The sequence below is a fragment of the Cricetulus griseus genome, chromosome 6, assembly GCF_003668045.3.
Source record: "Cricetulus griseus strain 17A/GY chromosome 6, alternate assembly CriGri-PICRH-1.0, whole genome shotgun sequence".
In the NCBI taxonomy this organism is placed as follows: Eukaryota; Metazoa; Chordata; class Mammalia; order Rodentia; family Cricetidae; genus Cricetulus; species Cricetulus griseus.
Genome location: NC_048599.1, coordinates 68,688,847 through 68,711,847, shown reverse-complemented (window position 1 = coordinate 68,711,847; position 23,001 = coordinate 68,688,847). Strand labels below are relative to the sequence as shown.

General features: G+C 38.0%; 2 protein-coding genes across 8 annotated transcripts in view; one reads left to right on the top strand and one right to left on the bottom strand.

Moving 5' to 3' along the window:
* The window catches only part of Mettl15 (methyltransferase like 15), a 152,519-nt gene extending 139,943 nt beyond the window's left edge, over positions 1 to 12,576 (bottom strand). The window contains exons 1-3 of one of the 5 annotated variants that reach the window (XM_027422300.2): positions 12,426 to 12,576; positions 10,171 to 10,345; positions 7,394 to 7,680 (exon numbers count right to left, since the gene is read on the bottom strand). In XM_027422300.2, coding sequence (XP_027278101.1) covers positions 7,394 to 7,663 — 270 coding nt within the window. In that variant the 5' untranslated portion in view covers positions 7,664 to 7,680; positions 10,171 to 10,345; positions 12,426 to 12,576. The other 4 variants (XM_027422301.2, XM_035446194.1, XM_027422302.2 and 1 more) reach the window with 4 other exon arrangements.
* Kif18a (kinesin family member 18A) overlaps positions 12,558 to 23,001 on the top strand; it is a 56,204-nt gene continuing 45,760 nt past the window's right edge. For 2 of the 3 annotated variants that reach the window (XM_027422299.2, XM_027422297.2), the window contains exons 1-3: positions 12,558 to 12,685; positions 18,767 to 19,137; positions 20,517 to 20,674. In XM_027422299.2, the coding sequence (XP_027278100.1) occupies positions 18,813 to 19,137; positions 20,517 to 20,674 (483 nt within the window). In that variant the 5' untranslated portion in view covers positions 12,558 to 12,685; positions 18,767 to 18,812. Of the gene's footprint in view, positions 12,767 to 18,766; positions 19,138 to 20,516; positions 20,675 to 23,001 lie in introns of all 3 variants that reach the window. The other variant, XM_027422298.2, reaches the window with a different exon arrangement.

The window sequence follows — 23,001 nt, the reverse complement described above, 5'->3', positions numbered from 1 at the left end:
ATATGAATAAATAAAATTTGAAGAATACCAAAAAATTATTCTGCATCAGTTTTGTGCATTTCTTATAACCAAGACAATTCTAATAAATGTTATAAACATTAATAAAAATTACTATTAGTAGATACATTAAATAAATAAGCATAATAATTTCACCCCATAGAAAAATGGACAAACTGTAAAGAAAAATCAATTTGCTTCCAATTGTTATGTAAAAGTAATTCTTCATTGTTTATGAAATGGAAAAAACATCATAAACTGTCTTTAGATAAACATATATAGACTTTTAAAAATAACATTCTAATAAGCAATTGCACAATGTTTCTAAGCATCATTGTTAAAATTCTGTATTTTAAGAATTAAATGAAACCTCTGTACTAACAAAAAAGAAAAGAAAAAAATGTAAACTTAGTACTGGGCACTATACTCTTATACCCACACCCACAACAAGAATTTCTATACTTCTCACCTTGAGAAAAAAAATATAAAACTAATTAATAAACAAACACTAATAATAATAATTTTACAACTAAGAACATATTAAAATATTTACTAAAAGATCAAATATAGAAAGCAATATTTTATTGTCTTACTAGCTAGTGTTTTTTTGCTGTTGGTTCCCTAAAAGATTTTAACAGTCTGAAAAAAATTCATTACATCTCTATAAAGTATAGCCTTCCTGAAAACTGTATTAACATCCCAAGTAACAGAGAACAAAAATTATGTATCACTACAAAAACATATAAGTAATAAAAAAAATCATGAAAAAACAAATTTTAATGAGATTTTAAAATATATTATGGATATTATTTAGAAGCACTCATAGCATAAGTATGCAAAATAATATAAAATCCACAAAAATAAAATTAACAATTCATTTTACTTGTATTTTCAAAAATTATAACAAAGCAAATATCTACTTCCAGAAACTATAGAACATGACGGAAACAGTGCTTATTCCAAAGGATAATTTGCCTTTGAAGTATGCTATTTAACCATGCTGCTCTCCTCAAGTTGAGCTGACTATTGCTAACCATATCGGAGATCAGGCTCAGGACTGTCTGTGTATCTGCTGAGGCATTGCAGGCACAGCCCAGCTGCTCTCTTACAGAGCTGCACCTACAATCCAAGGTGAACACTATTTTGAAGCCCTTTTATAATGTAGTACCAGAAGGAGCAAACAGAGTTCTTCATAAACTTACTGAACAAATGAAGGAAAAAATTATCATTAAGTCCAATGATAGCACTGTCCTCAGATCCTAATGTGTAAACAAGAAAGCCAATTAAGTTAAATCAACATCACAAATTAGCATTACAGTTATACTACAATATTTATTGCCATCCTACCATATTAAGTCAGGCACCCTACAGGCACTAGGAATGTAAGGAAATAAAAGACATTGTCCTTTATTTGGAGGAGCTTTTAATATTGTGGCAACCAATAAATATAATAAAATGCAAAGCATTTCTTCACTTTGAAATAGGCAATGTTCAAAGGAGGCTTATGCCTATAATCTCAGGAGGATATATCAGAAGGATTACCACAGTGCTAGCCTGGGCTACATACAGCGTTACCATATTTGAAAGGAAGGAAGGAAGGCAGGGAAGGAAGGGGGAGGGAGGCAGTGAGGGAGGAAAGCAGGTAGGTCAGTAACTAGCTTTTCCAAAACACTTGGCAAAGTTTAAATGAACAGATCCACATTTTGAAATGTGATAAAGATATTCCTCAAAGGACACAGAGAAAGAAAGTGGAAAACAAATACTGTACTGCATGACTGGATTACAGTGGATATAAAACTCAAGAAGGGCAGACATTTGTACATGCCATGACACCAGGCCGCCAGGTTGAAGTGCAGAACAGGAACAGCACAGATATTGCTAAATTCAAAATTCCAAGTTGTCCTTAGAACAATACAGCTGACCCTACTTCTAGAGCCAGGAGTTACGCATGTGCCTGCACATCATTTGAATTACCACACTCAGAGAACAACTCAACATAAAGGCCACTTAATGTGCTACATATTTTTATCATTTTTATTATAAAAAAACACATTTTCTCATTTTACATACTAATCCCAGTTCCAACTCCCCCTCCTTCTCCTACCACCACTCCTTCCCCCACCCCAACCCCCATCAACCCACTCTTCAGAGAAGGTACCCCCCCCCATATTTAGTCTGAGCAAAGTATCCCTCCAAAGAGAAAGGGCTCAAAAGCCAGTTCACAGAGGGGGAAACTACATAGGCCCAAACTAGGCCCTCTGATTGTGGGTGACAAATTAACACTACTAGTAAGCAAGGACTTCTAAGTCCCTAATAACCTCTAATTTGCTATCATATCATCAAATAGATAAAAAAATACTATTTCCAGATTTCAGATAATGAAAAATTGATCAATGTAGCCTAGAATAATATATTTCTGAAACAGGAAAAATATTTTTAGGTAACAATTATATTCTTACAAAAAGTAGTGGTGTTCACCTAGATAGTGTCAGGCCCTGAGACTGACTTCCAGAATCAAATCAATGAAGAATTCAAATAGACAAAACTAAACATGAATGGAAAACATAATTCATTTAGCTTTTCTGTACCACCTAAGCAGTAGAAGACAAACAGCTCTTTTCCTTAATATTCACACTACTAAATATATTCCTTATATTTGCAAAACTAGCTATAATTCTAAACAAATTTCCAAAATCAATAGCTTCTTTAGGTCATAAACTTTTAAGCATTAAATAAAAAGAAGTAATTGTAACATTCCCCAAGACCATTGTGGGGTGTCTGTACACTGTATGAAGATGTATTGCTGTGGTTGGTGTAATAAGAAGCTGAAGGTCCAATAGCTAGCCAGGAGATATAGGCGGGATTTCCAGGGCGAAAAAGGAAGAGGAGGAAGAACCTAAGCACACAGGAGACACTGCAAGACATGAATAGGAAATGGGAGGTGCAAGATGAAAGGTGCAAAATGCCAAGTGATAGAATGTTGATTAATATAAATGGGTTAATTTAAGTTAAACAGCAAGTTAGGAACAAGCCTAAGTTATAGGCCAAGCTCTCATAATTAATAAGAAATCTCCATGTCATTATTTGGGAGCTGGCTGGAGGGGCAGAGAAAGACTTGTTACATCAGACTTCACTTAAAACAAGGTGTTTTTATAAGTTCCTGTTATGACCAAAAGTTCCCTCTCTAAATTTACCATTGAAGGAGATGTGGAAAATAATAATTAAGTGGGTGCAAGGTACAAGTGAATGTATGACTCATAGTTCACAAAGTAAAATGGATTGGGGAAAAGGCACAGGAAGGAGAGGAGCAAATAATGGATTCTGGATGAAATGAAGACCTTCTGTGTCCAAGGACTGTCACCAGTTCTTTATTACTTGAGGATTAAGGGAATAGTGAATAAAGCTGCCTGCCAGACAGCTGAAAGGGTAAAAATAACATTATCTCTATGTGTGCCTCACTTGAAAATTTTCAGAAATAACATTCATAAAATTAAACTTTCTATTAAAAGTTCGTGGAATATCAAACTAAAATCAGAACAATGGAAATGTCAAAATAAACTAGGATCAGATTTTCCCCAGAACCTGAACAGAATGAAACAACAGCGTGGGTCAAGATGTAGAATCACCTACACTTGTTCCACTTGGTTTCAGAAAAAAGCAAATACAGTAAAGATTTACTAGGGGAGTCGACAGGGTTTCTTTTTGTTTCTTTTTCTGATATATCAGTTAGCACAAAACAAATGTTAGCACTCCCAAGAGAGATCAGCAAATTGACAAAATGTGCTTTCATTGTTGAGGTCCAGAAACCAATTAGAAGCCACTCACACCCAGTCCCCACCTTGTACTTCCACTTGTGTGTATGTATGCATAAAATACAACATATATATTTCAATAATTTAAGTACATTTAGAATTACTTCCCAGCCCTTAGACTAATATTATGCATAAGTGTTGCTGGAGATTTCTGTCTCAGCCTGGTCCCACTGCCACTTCAGCCCCAATATCAACACATAATGGCTAGGGCTTCTTATTGCCTAGCTCTGTCTTAATTATTAACTCATTTCTATTCATTTAAGTAATTCCACATGGTCTTATCTTTCTGGAGAAGGGTACAGACCTGTTACTTCTTCCTCCAATACACAGAACCTCCCTCTGCCTACCTTTCTCAGAATTCTCCTCATCTCCTAGTCATGCCTATCCTCCTGCCTCTATTAGCCAAACAGTGTTTTGTTCATCAACCAATAAGAGAAACATATACAGAAGGACATCCTCCATCACATAAGTTGCCCTTTAACATGGGTTTTGTTAACTTTCCATTATCAGTCTTTATGGGAAATAAAATTTCTTCTCATAAAATTTTATGCAACGGTAAGTTTCACCTTTTGTGAAGGTATTTAAATCTATATTTACATGTATTTAGAGTAACTACTATTTGACAGCATTTACCAAAGGCCTTACACACATGAATTCTTTTGAAAAAGTCAGATAAATTTTGTTAATTATATATTGCCTGGTGTGAGGTAAACAAAACACTTTTGTGATAAAACAAATATACCTCCTATTACTTGGAGATGAGTAACATCGAATGAGTCTAGTTTACTTGAACCTAAAAAAATCTCTAGAAAAATAAATAATTCAAGAATTCTGTGTTTGTGCATGTATTGTCCAAGCCAGACATAATTCTAGAATCCTTGCTCTTAACAATGAATCAGCATGTCTCACATATACTGAAAAAAACAATGTGTGATTTTTCCCCTTTTATTGTTGTTATACTGTTTATTATTGTTATTACTGAAAGGGAGTCTCACTATGTAGACCTGGCTGGGCTCAAATGCAGAGATCTACCTGTTCCTACCTCCCAAGCACTGGGATTAAATGAATAAGCCAGTAGGCCCAAGGACTATCTCAGATATATAGGTATATAAATATATAAATGTAAACATATATACATATATTCAGTAGTGAAGATAAGAGATACCATTTCTGAAGTCAATATATAAGGAAATTAACATTATTTTAAGCTGACAATTAGCATGGTAGGTTTCTTTAATGAATATACAAAATTATCAGAAGATTATATTTTTTCTTTTTGAGTATTATATGCCTAACATTTGTGCGATCTCTCTATATAGGCTTAACATATTTCATAAAATTTCATTTAATCCTGCCTATAAAACTATTAGTAAGGTAGGGATGATGGTTAATTTCATGTATCAATATAATCAAGTCAAAGTGTCCAAATGTGATCAAACACTAGTCTAGAAGTTTCTCTGAAGGTGATTTTAGAAAAATAGTAATATTTGAACTGGCAAGCTTTAAGCAAAGTTAATTACCTTTCATAACACGGACAGAACAAAAAAAAAAAAAAACTAAAACAAAGAGTGATCGATACTAAAATAAGAAATACTGCAGTTCTTTTGTACTCAAGCAGTTACTTCCCTGGGTCTCTAGCATGTCAACCACTCCTGTAGAGAAAGGACTCTATAATTTGCATATGTCAATTCTTTAATATCTCCCTGTCTATCTTCTACCCTCACTGTCTGTCTCCCTGTTTGCATCCTTCTCCTCTTAGCACTCTCCCACTCTTTTCCTTCCCTCTCCTACTCCACATGAGCAGACATCCACAAAGACATACATATATCAGTCTTCCCTTACCCATCATTTCACTTTCTATAATTCAGTCACACAGAGAAGTCTTTCCAGATGTCAGTGATTCATAAGTTTTAAACTGCCCATCCATTAAGTAGAATGAGGAAAATTTCATGCCAGCCTACTCTTCTCATCCCATCTAAGACATGAATTATCTGTCCGTCCAGTGTATGCACATTATATATGCTACCTACTGTTGATTGTTTATCAACAGCCTTCTGTATTGCTTGTAATTAAGAAACCTTTGTGCACTAAATAAGGACCTCTAAATTCTAGTATTGTGATACTGGTAAAACAATGGCATTATTACACACACACACACATACACACACACACACACACACACACACACACACACAGAGAGAGAGAGAGAGAGAGAGAGAGAGAGAGAGAGAGAGAGAGAGAGCTCAAACACCAGACATCTAATCTATTGCTTAAAGGTTCATATGTTGGACACTTGTTCTTTGGTGTGGTAATGATAAGAGGTCCTTGTTCTTTCAACTACTCTAGTAGCAGGAGGGTTAGGGTCATCAAGGATACTACTCTCAGAAAAAAAAAATGATAGACTTCTTACACCAGACTTGTTAAAATTAATAAGACTGGTCTCTCCTCATGGTTTAGCTTCCCATCTCACTAGGCAAGTCTCTCCCTAATGCTATTCACTATCATGTGATACAGACAAGGAAGTCCCCATTATATCAACGGCCAATGGATGTGATATTCAGCCTCCAAAACTGAGGCTACACAAATCTCTTTCCATTACAATTCACCATGATTCAGGTATTTGTTACAGAAATAGGAACACACACACACACACACACACACACACACACACACACACACACACACACAGGTTTGGAATATCTGGAGATTTCTGAATGACACAGATGAGTACTGGATGTAGACCTAAGAAAATAGCAACAGGGATTCAAATACCAATCTTGTCTCTAATCATTCCTAAAAAGATTATAAAATTCTCAAGAAACTGTTCCAGAATTGAGTTTTCATACTCAACCTCACAGCAAGTGTATATCATTCTGACAGCTGTGATTTGGAAAAACTAATCAACTCAGGTAAATAATTTCTCAGATTCTAAACTGCCAATCACTAAAGCATTCTATCTAAGGATATATACATTAGAGAATTAAAATCATACATCCTCACAAAATCCTGTGCACAAATGTTCATAAAACATGCATCCATGATAACCACAAAATAGTAAATAACATAAACAGATCCAAAGACAAATGGATAAACAAAATGTATGATACCCATAACATGGAGAAATCTGCAGGGAAAAAAAAAGGGGGACAAAGTAGGGCTGTAGTTGTAGCTCAGTGAAAGAGCACTGACTAATGTGTGCAACACTCTGGATTTGATGCCTAAAATCACATACATGAATGCATACATACATATACATATATGGATAAAAATTTAAAAATCACATGCTACAACATGGGGTAAATCTTTAAAACACATTAAGCAAAATGAATGTAAGCATAAAAACACTTTAGGCAAATTCAAAATGACATAAAACAGTTTAGTGGTTTTCAAGGTCCAGAGAAAAGTAAACGAGAGACTGACTGCCAATGGATATAAGGCTTACCCATGTTGTAAAAAGCTCCTAAAGTAAATGATAGTGGTGGCTTCACAAGCACATCAATACACTAAACAACACCTAAATATATACTTTTCAATGGTGAATTGTAACTCAATAAAAGTTAAAATGATTTTTAAAATCAACTTACCTGCCCTTTTTGTGGTGTCAAGCAATGAACAACTTCATCCACCATTACTGGAATATGTAATTTAGCTATGGCTTCAGAATCTTCCTCTGCAGATCTATGTACCTTCCCAGTGCCACACAGAGCGGTCTCTTCCAAGGATTCATATTCAGTGTGCACTGCTGCTGTCGTGTGCATTGCTTGGGGACAGATACCCAAATTAAATGCACCAGACTCCATCCAACAGTAAAACAGTTCTTTGTAGAGTTTACAAAAATATGAATATCGAAGCATTCTGTAGATTAACAAATCTAGAAGAAAAAATATGATAATTTGAGGCTTCTAATTTTTTATGTGCATTGGTGTTTTGCCTGCATGTATGGCTGTGTGAAGATGTCAGATTCCCTGTAACAGGAGTTACAGACAGTTGTGAGCTGCCATGGGTGTGCTGAGAATTGAAACCAAGTCCTCTGGGAATGCAGCTCATGCTCATAAGTGCTGAGCCAACCCAGTTTCTAAATTTTTTTTTAAAGACACAATACTTGGGAGAAAGCCCATTAACATGAAAAATTTAAGTCTCATCATCTAAGCAAGTAAAGGTGACTGACTTCCATACATGAAACAAGAAACCTACGTCAACACACAAACATAATTTAAATAAATGTACTTTCTCATAGGGCATGATGACTACATCTACAATTCCAGTACTGAAGCAGGAGGAATGTCTGAGGACAACATGAACTGCAAAAAAATTAAGTAATTAAATAAATACAACTTATTATTTGGGCAGAGGCAAGTTTTGAGACAGGGTTTCTCTGTGTAACAGCTCTGCTGTCCTAGATCTTGCTCTTTAGACCAGACTGGCCTCAAATTCACAGAGATCCACCTGCATCTTCCTCCCAAGTGCTGGGACTAAAGGCATGCACCAACACCACCTGGCCAATAAATACAACTTTTGTGGTAGCTTTATGAATTATAAAACTATTCATTTTTAACCATCATCAATATAAAAATTAGTAATATACTTATTAATTTAATTAGCTCTAAAAAGTAGATTCAGAAACTTTGAATATTTATTTAAAAATTAAATTTGATCTATGACCATAGCACCCAGGGCTCACCCAATCTTGTCTAAAAGGTAGGCTAGAGCACAACAGAGAATATAAATATTTCATTTTAGGTTTGGTTCATCCTTTACTTCATGCTGTTCTATTTATTGTTCTCACAATGCTAAACTAATATATTCAACTTTGCTTTGAGAAAACTGGCACTGGAAAAGAGCACTCATGGATAGCAAACAAGAAAATGTGATCATTTTGTAAAAATCTTGTTATTTGGCCAAGAGTCTCTGACAAGACAGCCTCAGTCCAACCTGCATCCCTGAAACACACACTGAATTAAGTTAAAACTCAACACTCAACTGGGCACATTTGGGCATTCATTTCTTTCTCTACCCCCCCCCAACAGTACTGAGGATCAAATCCAGATTAAACATTCCACATAAACAATCAAACCTTGAGATACACTGCTGCCAAAAAAAAGCTCAAAATAACATAGGTGTAAGTCAAATAAAAATGGATGCAATCAGCATTTCATTCTTTATTGTACTCAAATTTCAAACATTCATTTAACTATGTTCAAGGTAAATCTTAATTTTGTGTGATTGTTTTGGGGACAGGGTCTCTCTCTCTCTCTCTCTCTCTCTCTCTCTCTCTCTCTCTCTCTCTCTCTCTCTCTCTCTCTCTCTCTCTCTCTCTCCTCTCTCTCTCTCTCTCTCTCGGTTTTTCGAGACAGGGTTTCTTTGTGTAGCTTTGAAGCCTATCCTGGCACTCGCTCTGGAGACCAGGCTGGCCTCGAACTCACAGAGGCCCGCCTGCCTCTGCCTCCTGAGTGCTGGGATTAAAGGCAGGCGCCACCAACGCCCGGCGGGGACAGGGGACAAGGCACTTTAGCTGTCCTGAAACTAGCGCTTAAGACCAGGCTGGCCTTGAACTCACAGAGATCCTCCTACCTCTGTCTCCCAAGTGCTGGGGTTAAAGGCGTGGGCCACCACCACCCAGTTTAAGCCTATTTTATCAGTATTATTATTAGAAACTAACTAGCTTGTAACCCAGGAAAACATGGAGAAGGGGTTGCATATAAAGGATTGTTTGTAATCTTTAGGTTATTTGTAGTATTTCACATTGTTGGGATGGTGTCTTAAAAAATGAGTGCAAACTGTAAAGGGAATTCTGTCTTTGTAGCTAAGTCTCCTACCAAGGAAACCAGATCCCTCTGCAAGCTCCTAAGACTGCTTAATTTACTGCCAGTCAGTAAACCTGGCCTCTAAAGCAGATTGCAATGTGTTGTAGGTAAATTTTTTAACTTTTCGACACAGGCGAAGTTCCCTTAATCTATGGAGACCACAAAATTGCCCAGGTTACTCTTTTAATTTTGGGAATACAAACTGATGCCTATAAAGAGTACCTCCTTCGGGCTGCTAACCGTCTGCCCTGAAAGGAAATGTTACAAATGTAATTTTAATGCTAGAAACGCGACCTGCGGGCTGGCGGGAAGGCAGAGAAAAGTGGGAAAGGGAGAACTGCATCCTTTAGTCAAAGGATTCCAGCCCGTCCTGGACAATGTTCAAAGGCAAGATTGGGAGTGAACGCTGGGGATCTTCAAAGTCAGGCTGGCAAGTAGACCCGAGGGAGTTGGGGGAGGGGCTTCTACTTCCTTTGCCGAATGGGGATCCGCTCCCCCTCCTGCCTCAAGAGCCCCGTCTCCAACCCACAACTAGCCACTGGCCACCTTCTCCTCACCTGAGTAAGAGTTCCTAGTCAGCCTCTAAGTTGGGCCAGCCGCGACGCTAAGAAGCAGAACTTGCATACACCTTGGTCGGGGGTGGGGGAAACTTGTAAGAACGGACTGATGGGCTCAAGTCCGTCGGAGCAACTGAGGTCTGTCCACCTTCCGTTCCGCTGCTCCCAGCACCTGCTGTGAGAGGAATTGTGGGTCAAAGGTTTCCAAAAGAGCTTCCTGGGAAAATAAGATCTCACCATTGCCAAGTTTAAATACAACTTTAAGGGTTTAAAAACAAAATGTTTTAATGTCCGATGCAAGTTTAAAAGTTAACTTTCACTTTTCTCTTGGGTCGACTATAAGAATACACTAATTTTGTAATGGCTCCCTACATGGTCCAATTTCTAACCAAAGATGGAAATTTCAACCTTCTTAGCCCTGTACATTTGGAAAGTTTTGGTTCACGCCCCCCCTTCATTTCGTTAGAAAACATGAGTTTCTCTTGTACTGTTATGACTTCTGCCAAACTCATGAGTTGCCATCTCCACAATAATGGCATTGATTGGATTGCCAAAACCTCTGTTTTAATCAAATGTATGATTCCTCAAGAGTATAGATTTCATAAATGGAGCAAGTGCAAGTGCAATGCAGAATTGAAATTAAATGTATAGTATTTTGATTAGGTGTAGCTACACTTGTAAGACTAAAAAGTAAAAAACAAAAACAGAAATATGTAATTTATATGCCTTATTCATTTACAAATGTAATTTTGCAAGATGGCAACATAAACATATCTTCAAAGTAGATTAAAATATCATTTTAGTCACTTGACATAGTATTTTAAAGACAAATGGCTGAATTTTGAATTGGTTTGCTTTATAAAACAAATACTGTACTTCCCACTAGAAATTTTTCTAACACTTCAGTTTTCACAAAATAAAATCAAAACAATATGTCTACCACCCATTGTCTGTTTGGAGAATAAAGTGAAGTAATATATATGTAAGGAGTTAATAATATGCCTGGGACACCAAAGGTCATATATGAGTCAAGTGCGAGAATATTTAAAATAAAATTAATTCTTCTCAATTTTACTGCCAAACCCAGTGCATCATAAATGATGTCATTAATTGGTACATTTAATTCAACCAGAAATAAGTAGTCACTTTATTGTTGGACTGTCTGGGGCTCAGAAACATTAATAGAACATGTATGATATATAATTTGCAATGACCCCTATTTTCTTCAATAGAAATAGGGACTGTCCAAAATCTGTATGATTTCAACATAAAATTACACTAATAATTCTCTGTACTGCTGGGTGTGGTGGCCCAAGCCTTAAATCCCAGCACTCAGGAGGCAGAGACAGGCAGATCTCTGAGTTCCAGGCCAGCCAAGGCTAACTAGCAAGACTGTGTTGCAAAATTAGGTAGAGAGATGATAGATGATAATGATGATATGATAATAGATGAGATAGATAGATAGATAGATAGATAGACGATAGATAATGAACTACACTGAAATATCCATAATTTTACAATCAACTGGAATCTAAACTCCAGGAGGACAGAGATGTTGACTTCATTGTTTACTAATGTGTTTCTAAAATGTGCAAGTAGTAATTGCTAAATAAATGAATAGACATATAAACAACAGCAATGAAATTAAGATCGAAATACTAAATTTATCTGAAGGGCTGAGGATGTCAGCTCACTGATAGAAGGCTTGCCTAGACAACAATACAAATATAAAATATCCGGTCAAATTAAAATGAGTTATCTTAGGAAAAGTATTTCCCATGTTGCCATGGATTTTTCTTTCTAAATTATACATTCAGAAATAATACAATCTGGAACAATAATCACCTAATTGAATAATGTACTAAGCCCACGTCGTTAAGTGATTTTATTTTGTAATGTCATCCTTGGAGCAAGTAAAAAGCAGTCAAATACCAAATATCTTCAGTCACCCATAACGGAAACAGGCCAGGAAGCCCTGACAAGAAGGCTTGGGACCTGGGGCCATAAAACTTGAACTTACAATTAATTCAGGTAGAGGCCCCATACCTTCCATAACATGAGACCTAATCCTTGGAAGCCTGAGTAATCAGAAAGGGAAAAAGAAAATAACCCAAGCCCTTTAACACGCCCACAGACAGCCTTACCCCTAAGAGAAGCACCCCACCCAAGGCCACAAGCCCTACTCCCAGGGTCTGCGACCACACTAAGGAGCCCAGGTGGATTCCCACCTGCACCTCCGCCCTAGCTCCGCCCACCTCCGCCACGGCTCCCGGAAACAACCGCTCGCGTTGCCACGGCGACGCCCAGACAAGCAGCTTTCCCCCCTCCGGCCTGTGAGGCCCGGCCTCTGGCGCCAAACTGCGAGACGCCAGGGCAACGTCCGACGTGATGACGTCAGCACAAGGGCAGCCAATGATGTGGGTCGCTGAGGAAGCTGGCTTGGGTTTGAATTTGTGGCTGAGCTTGAAGCGCCTGGAAACCGAGTCTGCCAAGTTGCCGCGGAAGCTTCTTCTAGGTGAGTGAGGTGGACACGGAGCCTGGCCACGCGCGGGTTATTCTCGGTCACGGGAGTGGAGGATCCAGCGTCAGCCGTCAGGTCTGCGGCCAAAGCAGCCCCAGGCGGGAAGTGCGGGACTAGGGTCTCCTGAGAACTGCGGCTGGAAGGACCCGGGGCTACCTATCCGGGCTTGCATGGCTCGGCCCGAGGTTTCCAACACCGAGGTCCCGGGCTTCGCCTTTGAGCACCGAGAGGAACCAGGTCCCTTTAAAGGGTAGCTGGCCGCTTTCCCAGACTCGGACTCAGGGCTCTGACAGTCCAGCCTCTTGGAGTGTGTGGTTCCTTCCGGATTCCAAATTCGGAGTATCCTGCTTGAGAAGCACACGTGAGTGTGCGACTCCTGTGCTTTACTGTCAAGGGAGGAGCTTTTGTGCAGAAAAGCTCTCTGGTCAGTCTGGACCCCAGTTGTAACAACGGGCAAGACCCGGCCCTGACTGCCCACCTACATTGCTGAAGAAGCAGAGGCAAGAAACAGTCCCACGTTCTGCTATTTTTGCAACCCTTTCCTATGGGAGCTCATTGGCCTTCCCCTAACAAAGAAGCCAAAGCTGCCACTTGCTCATTATAACATGAAAGGGGATTCTTGGACTAGCACTAAGTTTGTTGGATTATTGAGCTAGCACCAGTTCCCATCTTGGGGTTGAGAAATTTTTATTTAAATTTGTTGTTAGAGAATATGAAATCCACGAACATGATAAGTAGTACTTGCTATTAAATTCAGTACCTTATAAAGGTAGTCTCATTATTGAACCAGTACTTACAGATATGTGATGTTTTTCATTTTAAAGAGCATCTTGTCCCACTATAGTTATACCTCAAGTCAATAAAGACAGAATTATGCTATGAAAATCAATAGAAAAAAATAGCCCCGCTGTCAGTGCTGATCTTCCCTCTGTGGCAACTTGTCATGCTCCCCTGATGTCACTCAAATCTGTGGCTCTAACACTAAAGTTTATACAGAGAGGTTTAAGGGAGAGAGAAACGGTAAATGAGGATAGTTCCCTGTTCAAAACAGTGTTGCATCAGAATTTTCTTCATGAGTTTGGCATAATTCGCAGCTATGTCATTCTACTTCTGTACCCCTGTTTGGAAGAGTCTTTTCTGTTAGTCAGAAAATTTGGATTTGGACCTGGGTCCAGTTTCTGCCTCATTAGTAAAAACATTTGGAAAAACTAAGTTCTTATGCTTGTAAACAAACCTTGCATGCTTATCATGATGATTGGATGACATGGCTATGAAATGTCTGCCATAATTCCTGGCAAAGAGTAACAAATATGATCATCACTATTGCTAGTTATCACTACATTGACCTAATCCAAGTATTTATATCAATTTGTTAAGAACAGTTATTGTGTGATATTAGAAAAAGATAAAGAAAAAAAGATCAAGAGTTACATTTCATAATTCACGCCTGCTTTAGTAAACAAAATTCTGCTAAACCCTGGGGTTTCCAGGAAAGCACAAACAGAAGAGTAAAACAGTGTTTACTGCTTGTAGGGGAGGGAGGAAATGGGTAACTACTAATCCAAACATACAAACTAAGTCACAATTCACAGTATCTTAACAGCAGTACATCAAGGGAAATGCATAGTGATAGATTTATTGTTGCAGTCATTATATATGTATAATAATATATCTTGAATATATATAATCCTTAATGCAAATTAAGTAGCTTTACATTGTCTAAAAGCAAGTAGATAATTTTAATTTTTTTTTGAGAAAACTCAGGGCCTGTACATGAGTAAATTACCTTTGGAGTACTATGTATCTTATATAGGTTTATGAATTTAGTTGTTTATCATATATTTGAGAATGGTAAAGGTATAAAGTAACAATCCCATTTGCTATCATTTCAGCATTTTTTTTTCCCTCTGTCTCTCTTAGCTTACAAAGTAATCATACACTTTTGGAACAGGAAAGGTTCTTGAATGCCATCTGCTCTAACCCTGAGTTTAAATATTACCAGCTACCACCCCTCCATTATACCCAGTCATTTTGGAATGGATCAGTATCCTATGGTGCTCTATAGACTTACTCTTTTTTTTTTTAATTTATTTTACATAACGACCACAGTTTCCCTCCCTCCTCTCCTCCTGTTCCCTTGCCCCCACCTCCATCTAGCCCCCCCATCCACTCTTCTTATTCTGTTCCTACCAAAGAAGTCTACAACTGATTCTTTTGATTCTACTTTAACGAAACAGCACCTAAGACAAAATATGACAAAATTGATCAGAGACTATACTACTATCTTCAGAGCATATTATTCCACAGATAAGATAACTGTTTCATTTTAAACATGGCCTCTGCACTTGATACAGAGTAACTAGATACCTGTCTCTTAGTTACCCATGTTAAAGAAAAAAAGCATCACGTTAATGTAAGAATAATGTCATTAATTTCTGAAGACATCGGTATCTTGAAATATTTTTTTACCTTTAAGAAATATATTTCTTATCCTGGTAGTGGCGTATACCTTTAATCCCAGCACTTGGGAAGAAGAGGCAGGGAGATCTCTGAGTTTGAGGCCAGTGTGGTCCACAGACATCTAGAGCTACACAGTACAACCCTGTCTTGAAAAGCCACACACATCAAAAAAAAAAAAAAAAAAAAAGAAAGAAAGAAAGAAAGAAAGAGAGAGAGAGAGATTATATTCTGGGACCAGTGACATGGCTCAGTGTGTAAGGGCAGATTTCTGAGATCCATGTAGTAAGAGAGAAATTTATACCTACAACATTTCCTCTGACCTTCACACACATGGTGTGAATAACACATAAAACATACACACAGTAAATAAAGTATAATAAATTTAAATTTATTTATACACATTTCTGGACTCAATGGGGCTATATTGAAAAAGCACATGATGTTTACAGTAAAAGTATGGGGATACATGAGGGGGTTATGAATAAGGTTGATCAGAATACATATATACATGTATGAAATACTCAGATTTGAAAATGTGTTACATATATTTCTCATTGAGTCAGTGGTCTCTGTGTTATGGATTCTGGTGTCCAGTTCCTGGGTTTAATCTGCCCTCCCTCAGCCTCCTCAGTAGCTGTAACTACAGGTGTGTCTATCACCCTAGACATTTTATGAAGAAAATTTGACCATGAGTAGAGCTCTATGGAAAGACGTAGGTTCAGTCAGTAGTATGGAGGGAAGACAGTTTTCTTCACTTTCTTGTTTAAAAAATATATTCAATCTTTAATGAGGTCTAAAGCGTTTGCATCTGAGTTTGAGGCTAGTTGGGAATTCTGGGGGAGAGGGTTTGGTGTAGGGGGTTCAAGACAGCATTTCTCTGTGTAACAGAACAATCCTGGAACTCTATTTGTAGACCAGCCTGACCTTGAACCTACTTAGGTCCACCTGCCTCTGCCTCCCAAGTGCTTCAATTAAAGACCTGCACCTTGCAGCTCCATTTGCGTCCCCTTAGCCAGCCTGTTGCTATAAGACTTTTGGTCTTACCCCCCTGAAATATACATGTGTGGGCCAGTAAGGTGGCTTGGCAGGTAAAGTCTGATGACCTGAATTTGATGCTCAGAATCTTCATGAAAGGAGAGAAGCAGGCCCTACATTTGTTCTCAGTTGCCTGGAGTTCTCTGTGTAGAGGTGAGGCCTACTGGGCTTCAGCATAAGTTCTTTTTCATCCTTCTTCAGTTGATGTTTAGGTAGTTATGTCAGTGAGGCTTGTGGGTATAGCTTCTGCTACTCCTAGGAGACACAATCTCAGTGCACACTCCCTGTTCCTTGGCTCTTACAATTTTTCCACCACCTCTTCCTTGGTTATCCCTGTGCCTTTAGTGAGTAGTTGTTGATAGATGTATCCATTTTGATTGGTTGTAGTATTTTGTAATGATCATCATCTGTTTTAGGGAGATCAGGAGTGAAGACTACACTTTCTTGGGAGTATAAGGACAAATATTTATAATGTAGTTAGGGATTATGCTGGTTTAGTAAAATGGTTGTAAGTTCTCCTCCAAGGTCCATGACTTCCCTAGTCCTGGGTAGTCGGTTAGGCTTTCAGTACCAGGCGTGATTTCCCTCATGTTGATCAGTTTTTTTTCATATTATTTTTTCTATACACAGTCCAAGACTTAGTCAAGAATTTTTTTTCAGAGTATATGCCTCAGTTATTTAAACCCTATATTTGAAAATATTTCATTCTAGCTGACACACCAAATGCCATCTTAGCGTTTTTCCATTAGCCTTTTTTTTTTCCTGTGTGAAAGTGGATCTCAAAGTCTCTATGTAGTAACTTTTTCACCTTCAAATCTTTGCTCAATTGGTAGTGTTTTCTGGTTTTGTTGTTGTTAGTGAAATATGTTTATAGAATTCAGTATAACTTTGGCATATATCCTTTGTTGGCTGAGCAAACTGATCTAAGTACTAAATTGATCTCACATTCCTTGGTAATGAAAATAATTTAGAAATACTCTCTTAGCATAGACTTAGTTTAGTAGTAAGTTACAGCAGAGCCTGTAATCAGAATGGTAGCAGCAAGGACAGAGCAAGCACTGGCCTTGACAGAACACCAGAGGCAAGCATCTTGATACCACAGGCACCACACACCAAGTCTCATGCAGGTGTACTCTGATGCTCTACTACAGGGTTTGCTAACTGAAGAAAGGGATAGCAAGAACTCGGAACTCTCACCAGCAGCTCACTGACTGGAACCCAACTGGTGCAAGTGTCTCACCTCTCCCAATCTCTCTTGAGGGAAATTTGTTTTTTTTTTTAATTTTTTAGCAGTGTCTATGTAGCCCTAATTGACTGGATTTTACTTTTATAACAGGCTAGCTCCAAACTCACCAAGATCTGCCTGTTTCTGGTATTAAAAGTGTACCATCATGCCCAGCATTTTCTTTAGTTTTGAACCCAGGCTGGCCTAAAACTGAAGCTGTTCTTCTTACTCAGCTCTCTAAGTGCTAGAATTAAGCCAAAGGATCAAGGGGTTTGCTGTGAGATTGTGTGGCTTAGTAATGTCTCACAATCATAACTGTCTAAACAAGGACACAACAATAGACATGCTAATGGGGACAAGGGAAAGGCCACAAAACCTCAATCCTACACAAAGAAATACAAGGACTTCGTTGAGCAGGAGAAATAGTCCCTACTTAAATGTTGTTGGGGGGGTGTAAAAGTGAGTGAGTCTGTGTGTGTCTGTCTGTGTGTCTGTGCACACAGGCCTGTGTGAATGCACTCAACCATGTGTGCATTTTGAAAGAGTGAAAATGTCATGACGTCCTTGGGGGGGGGGGTTTCCAAGACAGGGTTTCTCTGTGTAGCTTTGGAGCCTGTCCTGAACTAGCTCTTGTAGACCAGGCTGGCCTCGAACTACCAGAGATCCACCTGCTGCCTCCCAAGTGCTGGGATTAAAGGCGTGCGCCGCACCTGGCCCAACTTCTCCATTCTAGATTGTTTTGTGGATAGTTGAACTTTTCAAACTATTGTCCTTTGTCAGTTTCCTTTTGTTCCTGTGAGACTGTCATAAAGTTCAATCACACTTTATTCATTTGCATGTCATTAAGAGATTAGAGACTAGGACCTCTGAATACATAAGTAGTGTATACTGTTACTCTCCTCTGCAGATGCGTGCTGGCTAGCCAGTGCAACCTAAGAACTAGCCCACAGTATTTCTGAGATGCAGGTAGAGACAGCCTGGATGCATCACTTTCCACTGCCAAGAGACATACCCTGACATGATTCAGAAAGATCCTTCCCTGCCCATTTACATGATCCAACCTAAAACCTATGCAGGAGCCATTGTAAAAGTTAAACCATAAGTGAATCAGCTATAGTATTTGAATTTAAGCCTGAGCTCAAGAGCTTGATTAATAGTTCCAAGAAATTCTTACCATGCTTTTGTGTACATATGTGCCTTTGTGGGGATGTTTAAAGTTTATAGGACTACATATATATACATTCTCCCAGTAATACATTTTCTAGGTAGATGGAACATAAACATTACCTTTTAAATGACTATTACATGCCAGTTTTAAGTAAAACTAATGGTGACTTTTTCCTGTTTAATTTCAGAGAATTACCCAGGCATTCATGTAAGCAGGAATCAAGATAACTTAAAATGTCTGTCACTGAGGAAGATTTATGTCGCCACATGAGAGTAGTTGTTCGTGTGCGTCCTGAGAACACAAAAGAAAAGGCAGTTGCATTCCATAAAGTGGTTCATGTTGTGGATAAGCATATACTCGTTTTTGATCCAAAACAAGAAGAAGTCAGTTTTTTTCACAAAAAGAAAACTACAAATTTTGATATTACTAAAAGGCAAAATAAGGATCTTAAATTTGTATTTGATGCTGTTTTTGATGAAACGTCAACTCAAATGGAAGTTTTTGAACACACAACCAAGCCAATTCTTCATAGTTTTCTGAATGGATATAATTGCACAGGTAATTGTTTCTGTTTGAAGTCTAATTTTTCTGTTCAGTTTTAATTCTGTAAATGCAATCAAGTTCAAGGTACAAGCATTCCAACAGTTTTAAGACTGCAGTAGATTGGATTGAAGTGTAGGCTTTCTTTGAAATATAGTCATATACAGCTTATCTTTTATGAAACTTTCTCTTCCCAGAGCCTTGCCATTGCTCCTGAAACACTCTTTTCAATTTTATTAAGACATATGCTTCTTATAATTGATGCCAGATTTCTCACCACTTGTACTGACAAGTATGTCCACTGATGACCTCTGAAGTCATCTGCCCCTCTCAGACCGCCTGCCATTGCTGAGCACTTGCACTTTCTTTCAGCACCAGCTCTAAGGTACCTTAGTATAAAAAGGTTAAAACTGCATAAGCCTGAGAGCAGATCTTTGGCCCATGAAGCATTCCTCATGCCTTGGGGAGGCTGTACTTAGTCTTTCAGAAAACACCAATCAATTCAGTGTTATAATAATAGCATATTAGTATCTCAGTTTTATAATTGTCAATTTATATGGCATTCTACAACATATTCCGCATTGTAATATGTTTCATTAAGACTGTCTTACTCAAGTTTTGTCACAGAAAATTGATACTCTTCATCCTTGATCAAGAACAAAATGCTGTTTATTGATTGGAACTTTAGATGCTAACTCACATCCAGATGTTCTGGAGATTTCCCCCCCCCCCACCTTGTCTTTTAAAAAAATAAAAAAGGATTTCTGTCAATACCATTTCTTCAGTTTTTCCTCTGGCTTTATATTATTTAGCTGTCTTAAAACATCTTTTATAAGCTGAAGTAAAACAGCAGCTTAATTCATTCCAAAAATTATTTTATCAGTTATTAACATGAGAATCTAATGACTGAATATGGCATTGAGTGTTTGCACTTGTAACTCCATGGATTTCTTCTACATTTGAAGAAATGCATGACTTCTATATAGTACTAGATAGAATTGTGCAAGTAATTAATTTGCCTAAAACAACATTTAAAAAACAATTTTATAAATCTCTTTTTTGGGATTTATTCAGCTCATCAAGTATATGCTTGCTTTGCTTCATGTCATTTGCTAAAGCGTTCTGCCTTGGTGGAGGCAGTATGGTTATGCTGTGACAAAGGGATACCAATGGATATCATCATATTCTGATAGCAAATAAGGGAGTAGATGTTGCTGCCTTTCACAGTGTGGGAAGCACACAAATAACAGTAGTGCTAAGTGGGAACAGGTGATACCTGTTAGATTTAAGTTACTTAATGTTTAGGATATCTGGTTAGAACTAGCCACTAGACTGGATTTAGTATTACTACATTGTAACAATGAGCGTTGTTCTCACCCCTTTCATTAACAACTCAGTACTTGCATATGGTGCCACTGGAGCTGGGAAGACTCACACGATGCTAGGATCAGCTGCTGAACCTGGAGTAATGTACCTAACAATGGTAGCCCTTTTCAAATCCATGGATGAGATTAAAGAAGAGAAAGTATGTAGTACTGCTGTTTCTTATTTGGAGGTAAGTTGCCACTAACCTCAACATTAATCACTGTCTTAGAAAACTCAATTACAGTGGTCCATTCAAATTATTTTATGCAAGAATCTTCCTGTGAATATTTGCAATCATTAAAAATCCTAGTCATGCATATTTTTCATGATCTTGTTTTTATTTTAATTTAACGTAAATTATAGAGACATTGCAAAAATAGTATATAGAAAGAGCTGCCAGATAACCTTCACTGAGATGCCCTCTATGTTAAAATTTTACACCTGCAGTTTACTCTCTCTGTTGTATGTGCATTTATTATGTAGTACTGTTTAAGGTATAAGTTTGTTGAACTGGGAAATTTTTTAAACAATCACTGAATATTTATCAAAATCAGGAAATTAACAGTAATTAGCACTGTCTGGTGTATGAAATTTAATGCAGTTGTGCTAATTATTAATGCGCCTTCCTGAAAGCATTCCAGATCATGAATTCTGTTGTATATCTTTGCTCTATTTTAATGTGCAGTTTCTGTGCTTTTTTTGTTTTGTAACACTGCCACAAACCCCTCAGTTTGTTTTTGTCTCTATTAGACTTGGTTTATTGTCTAGCAGACATACCACAGAAGTGGTATTGAGTACTTTCTACTTTGTATCAACTCACTTATATAGTTGATTGGTCCCATTATTGGCAGTGTTAACTTTTAAAAATTTCATTATGTTGGAATTTACAGGGTTTGCTGATGATTCGTATTTGAATAAATTATAGATGGTGATGATCTCTAGACACCAACATTTCTTCTGCTTATTCCTTAGTATTTACTATAAGGAAAGCTTTTCCCTTTGTTACAATGGCATAGACTCATAGGTTATTTAATAGTCAGATTATAGGCACCTTCTATGATTTGGGGTATAGGAGCTTTAAATTAATGTGTGTGTGTGTGTGTGTGTGTGTGTGTGTGTGTGTAGGCATGGATGAGGAGGTCTGAAGACATCTTTTAAGAGTTGATTCCATTTTAACACCTTGTTGAAGGAGGGTCTCTGTTATTTAACACTGTACCAGGCTATCTGGCTTTCTGCTTCCAGGCCCTGCTTCCTGTCTCTCCTTATAAGTGCTGGCATTAAACAAGCACACTAGTTTTTTAAAGCATATCTTGTGCTTTTAAAAAAAATAGGATTTCATTCAATATATTTCATATCCCACAACTCCTCACAGATTCTCCCCTCTCGCTATCCACCCAACTTCATGTTTTTTTCTCTCTTTTAAAAAGGAAAACACCACAAAAAAAAAACATGGAGTACAAATTACTCCTGAGCATGAACCTACTCTAGAGTGTAGTTGGTATACCCAATGGCACTCCAATAAGAAAACTGATTTCCCTTTCCCAGCAGGTATCATTTGTGTAGGCAGCTTCTTGTGTAGGAGTAAGCCCTTGTGCCCACTTCCTCAGCTAAATGCTGGGATTTTTATCTGCCTTGAGCTTGTACAGGTCTTATGAATACTGTCACAGCCTCTGAATTCATATGTATATCTGTCCTCTTGTGTCTACAAGATGCTGTTTCCTTAAAATTGTCCTCCTCTTCTGGCTCTTAAAATCCTCCCACCCTCTCCTCCCTGAGCCTTGAAAAGAGTGAGATAAAGATGTGCCATTAAGGGCTGAACAGGATCCACCTTTGGTCATCATACCTTCCTGGTGTGTACTTAGAGCCATCTTAAACACATCTTGGGATAGATTTCATGTAGCCTCGGCTGGCCTTGAACCCATTGATCCTCCTACCTCAGCCTCCTATATGTTGGAACCACATTTCTGATCGCTTTCTGTGTGCAAAATTGTAAAGATCTGGTCAGCCAAAGTTCCTTTTTGCTCCTGCTACCCTTTTGTCATACACTGTCATTCTTTGAGACCTCAAAGACCGTGATTGTTTGCTCAGATATTATTGTTGAAAACCATGATTTCACTGGAAATGTCAAATAAGCATTTATTTCTTGTGTCAGTATTTCTCTTACTAGATCTTTATTGTGAGACACTGTACCAAGATTATCTCTCTGTTACATTCTAGAAATAGGTCTGGCTACACTTCACTCCTTGGTTATAGCCAAGGCATATGTGCCTGTTAAAATCACCAGTAAGGGCTAGAGAGTTGGCTTAGTGGTTAAGAGCACTTGTTCTTGCAAAGGACCCAGGTTTTATTCCCAGCACCCATGTGGCACATAGACTTTCATGTAAGCAAAACACTAATACACACAAAATAGTGAAGTGATTAAGTCTTTAAAAAAGTAATTCTCCAGATAACTGGCTTTCATAGATAGCTTTGAGATTATTCATTCTCCATAGTTGGTTGAAGCAAGAGAAGGGAAGC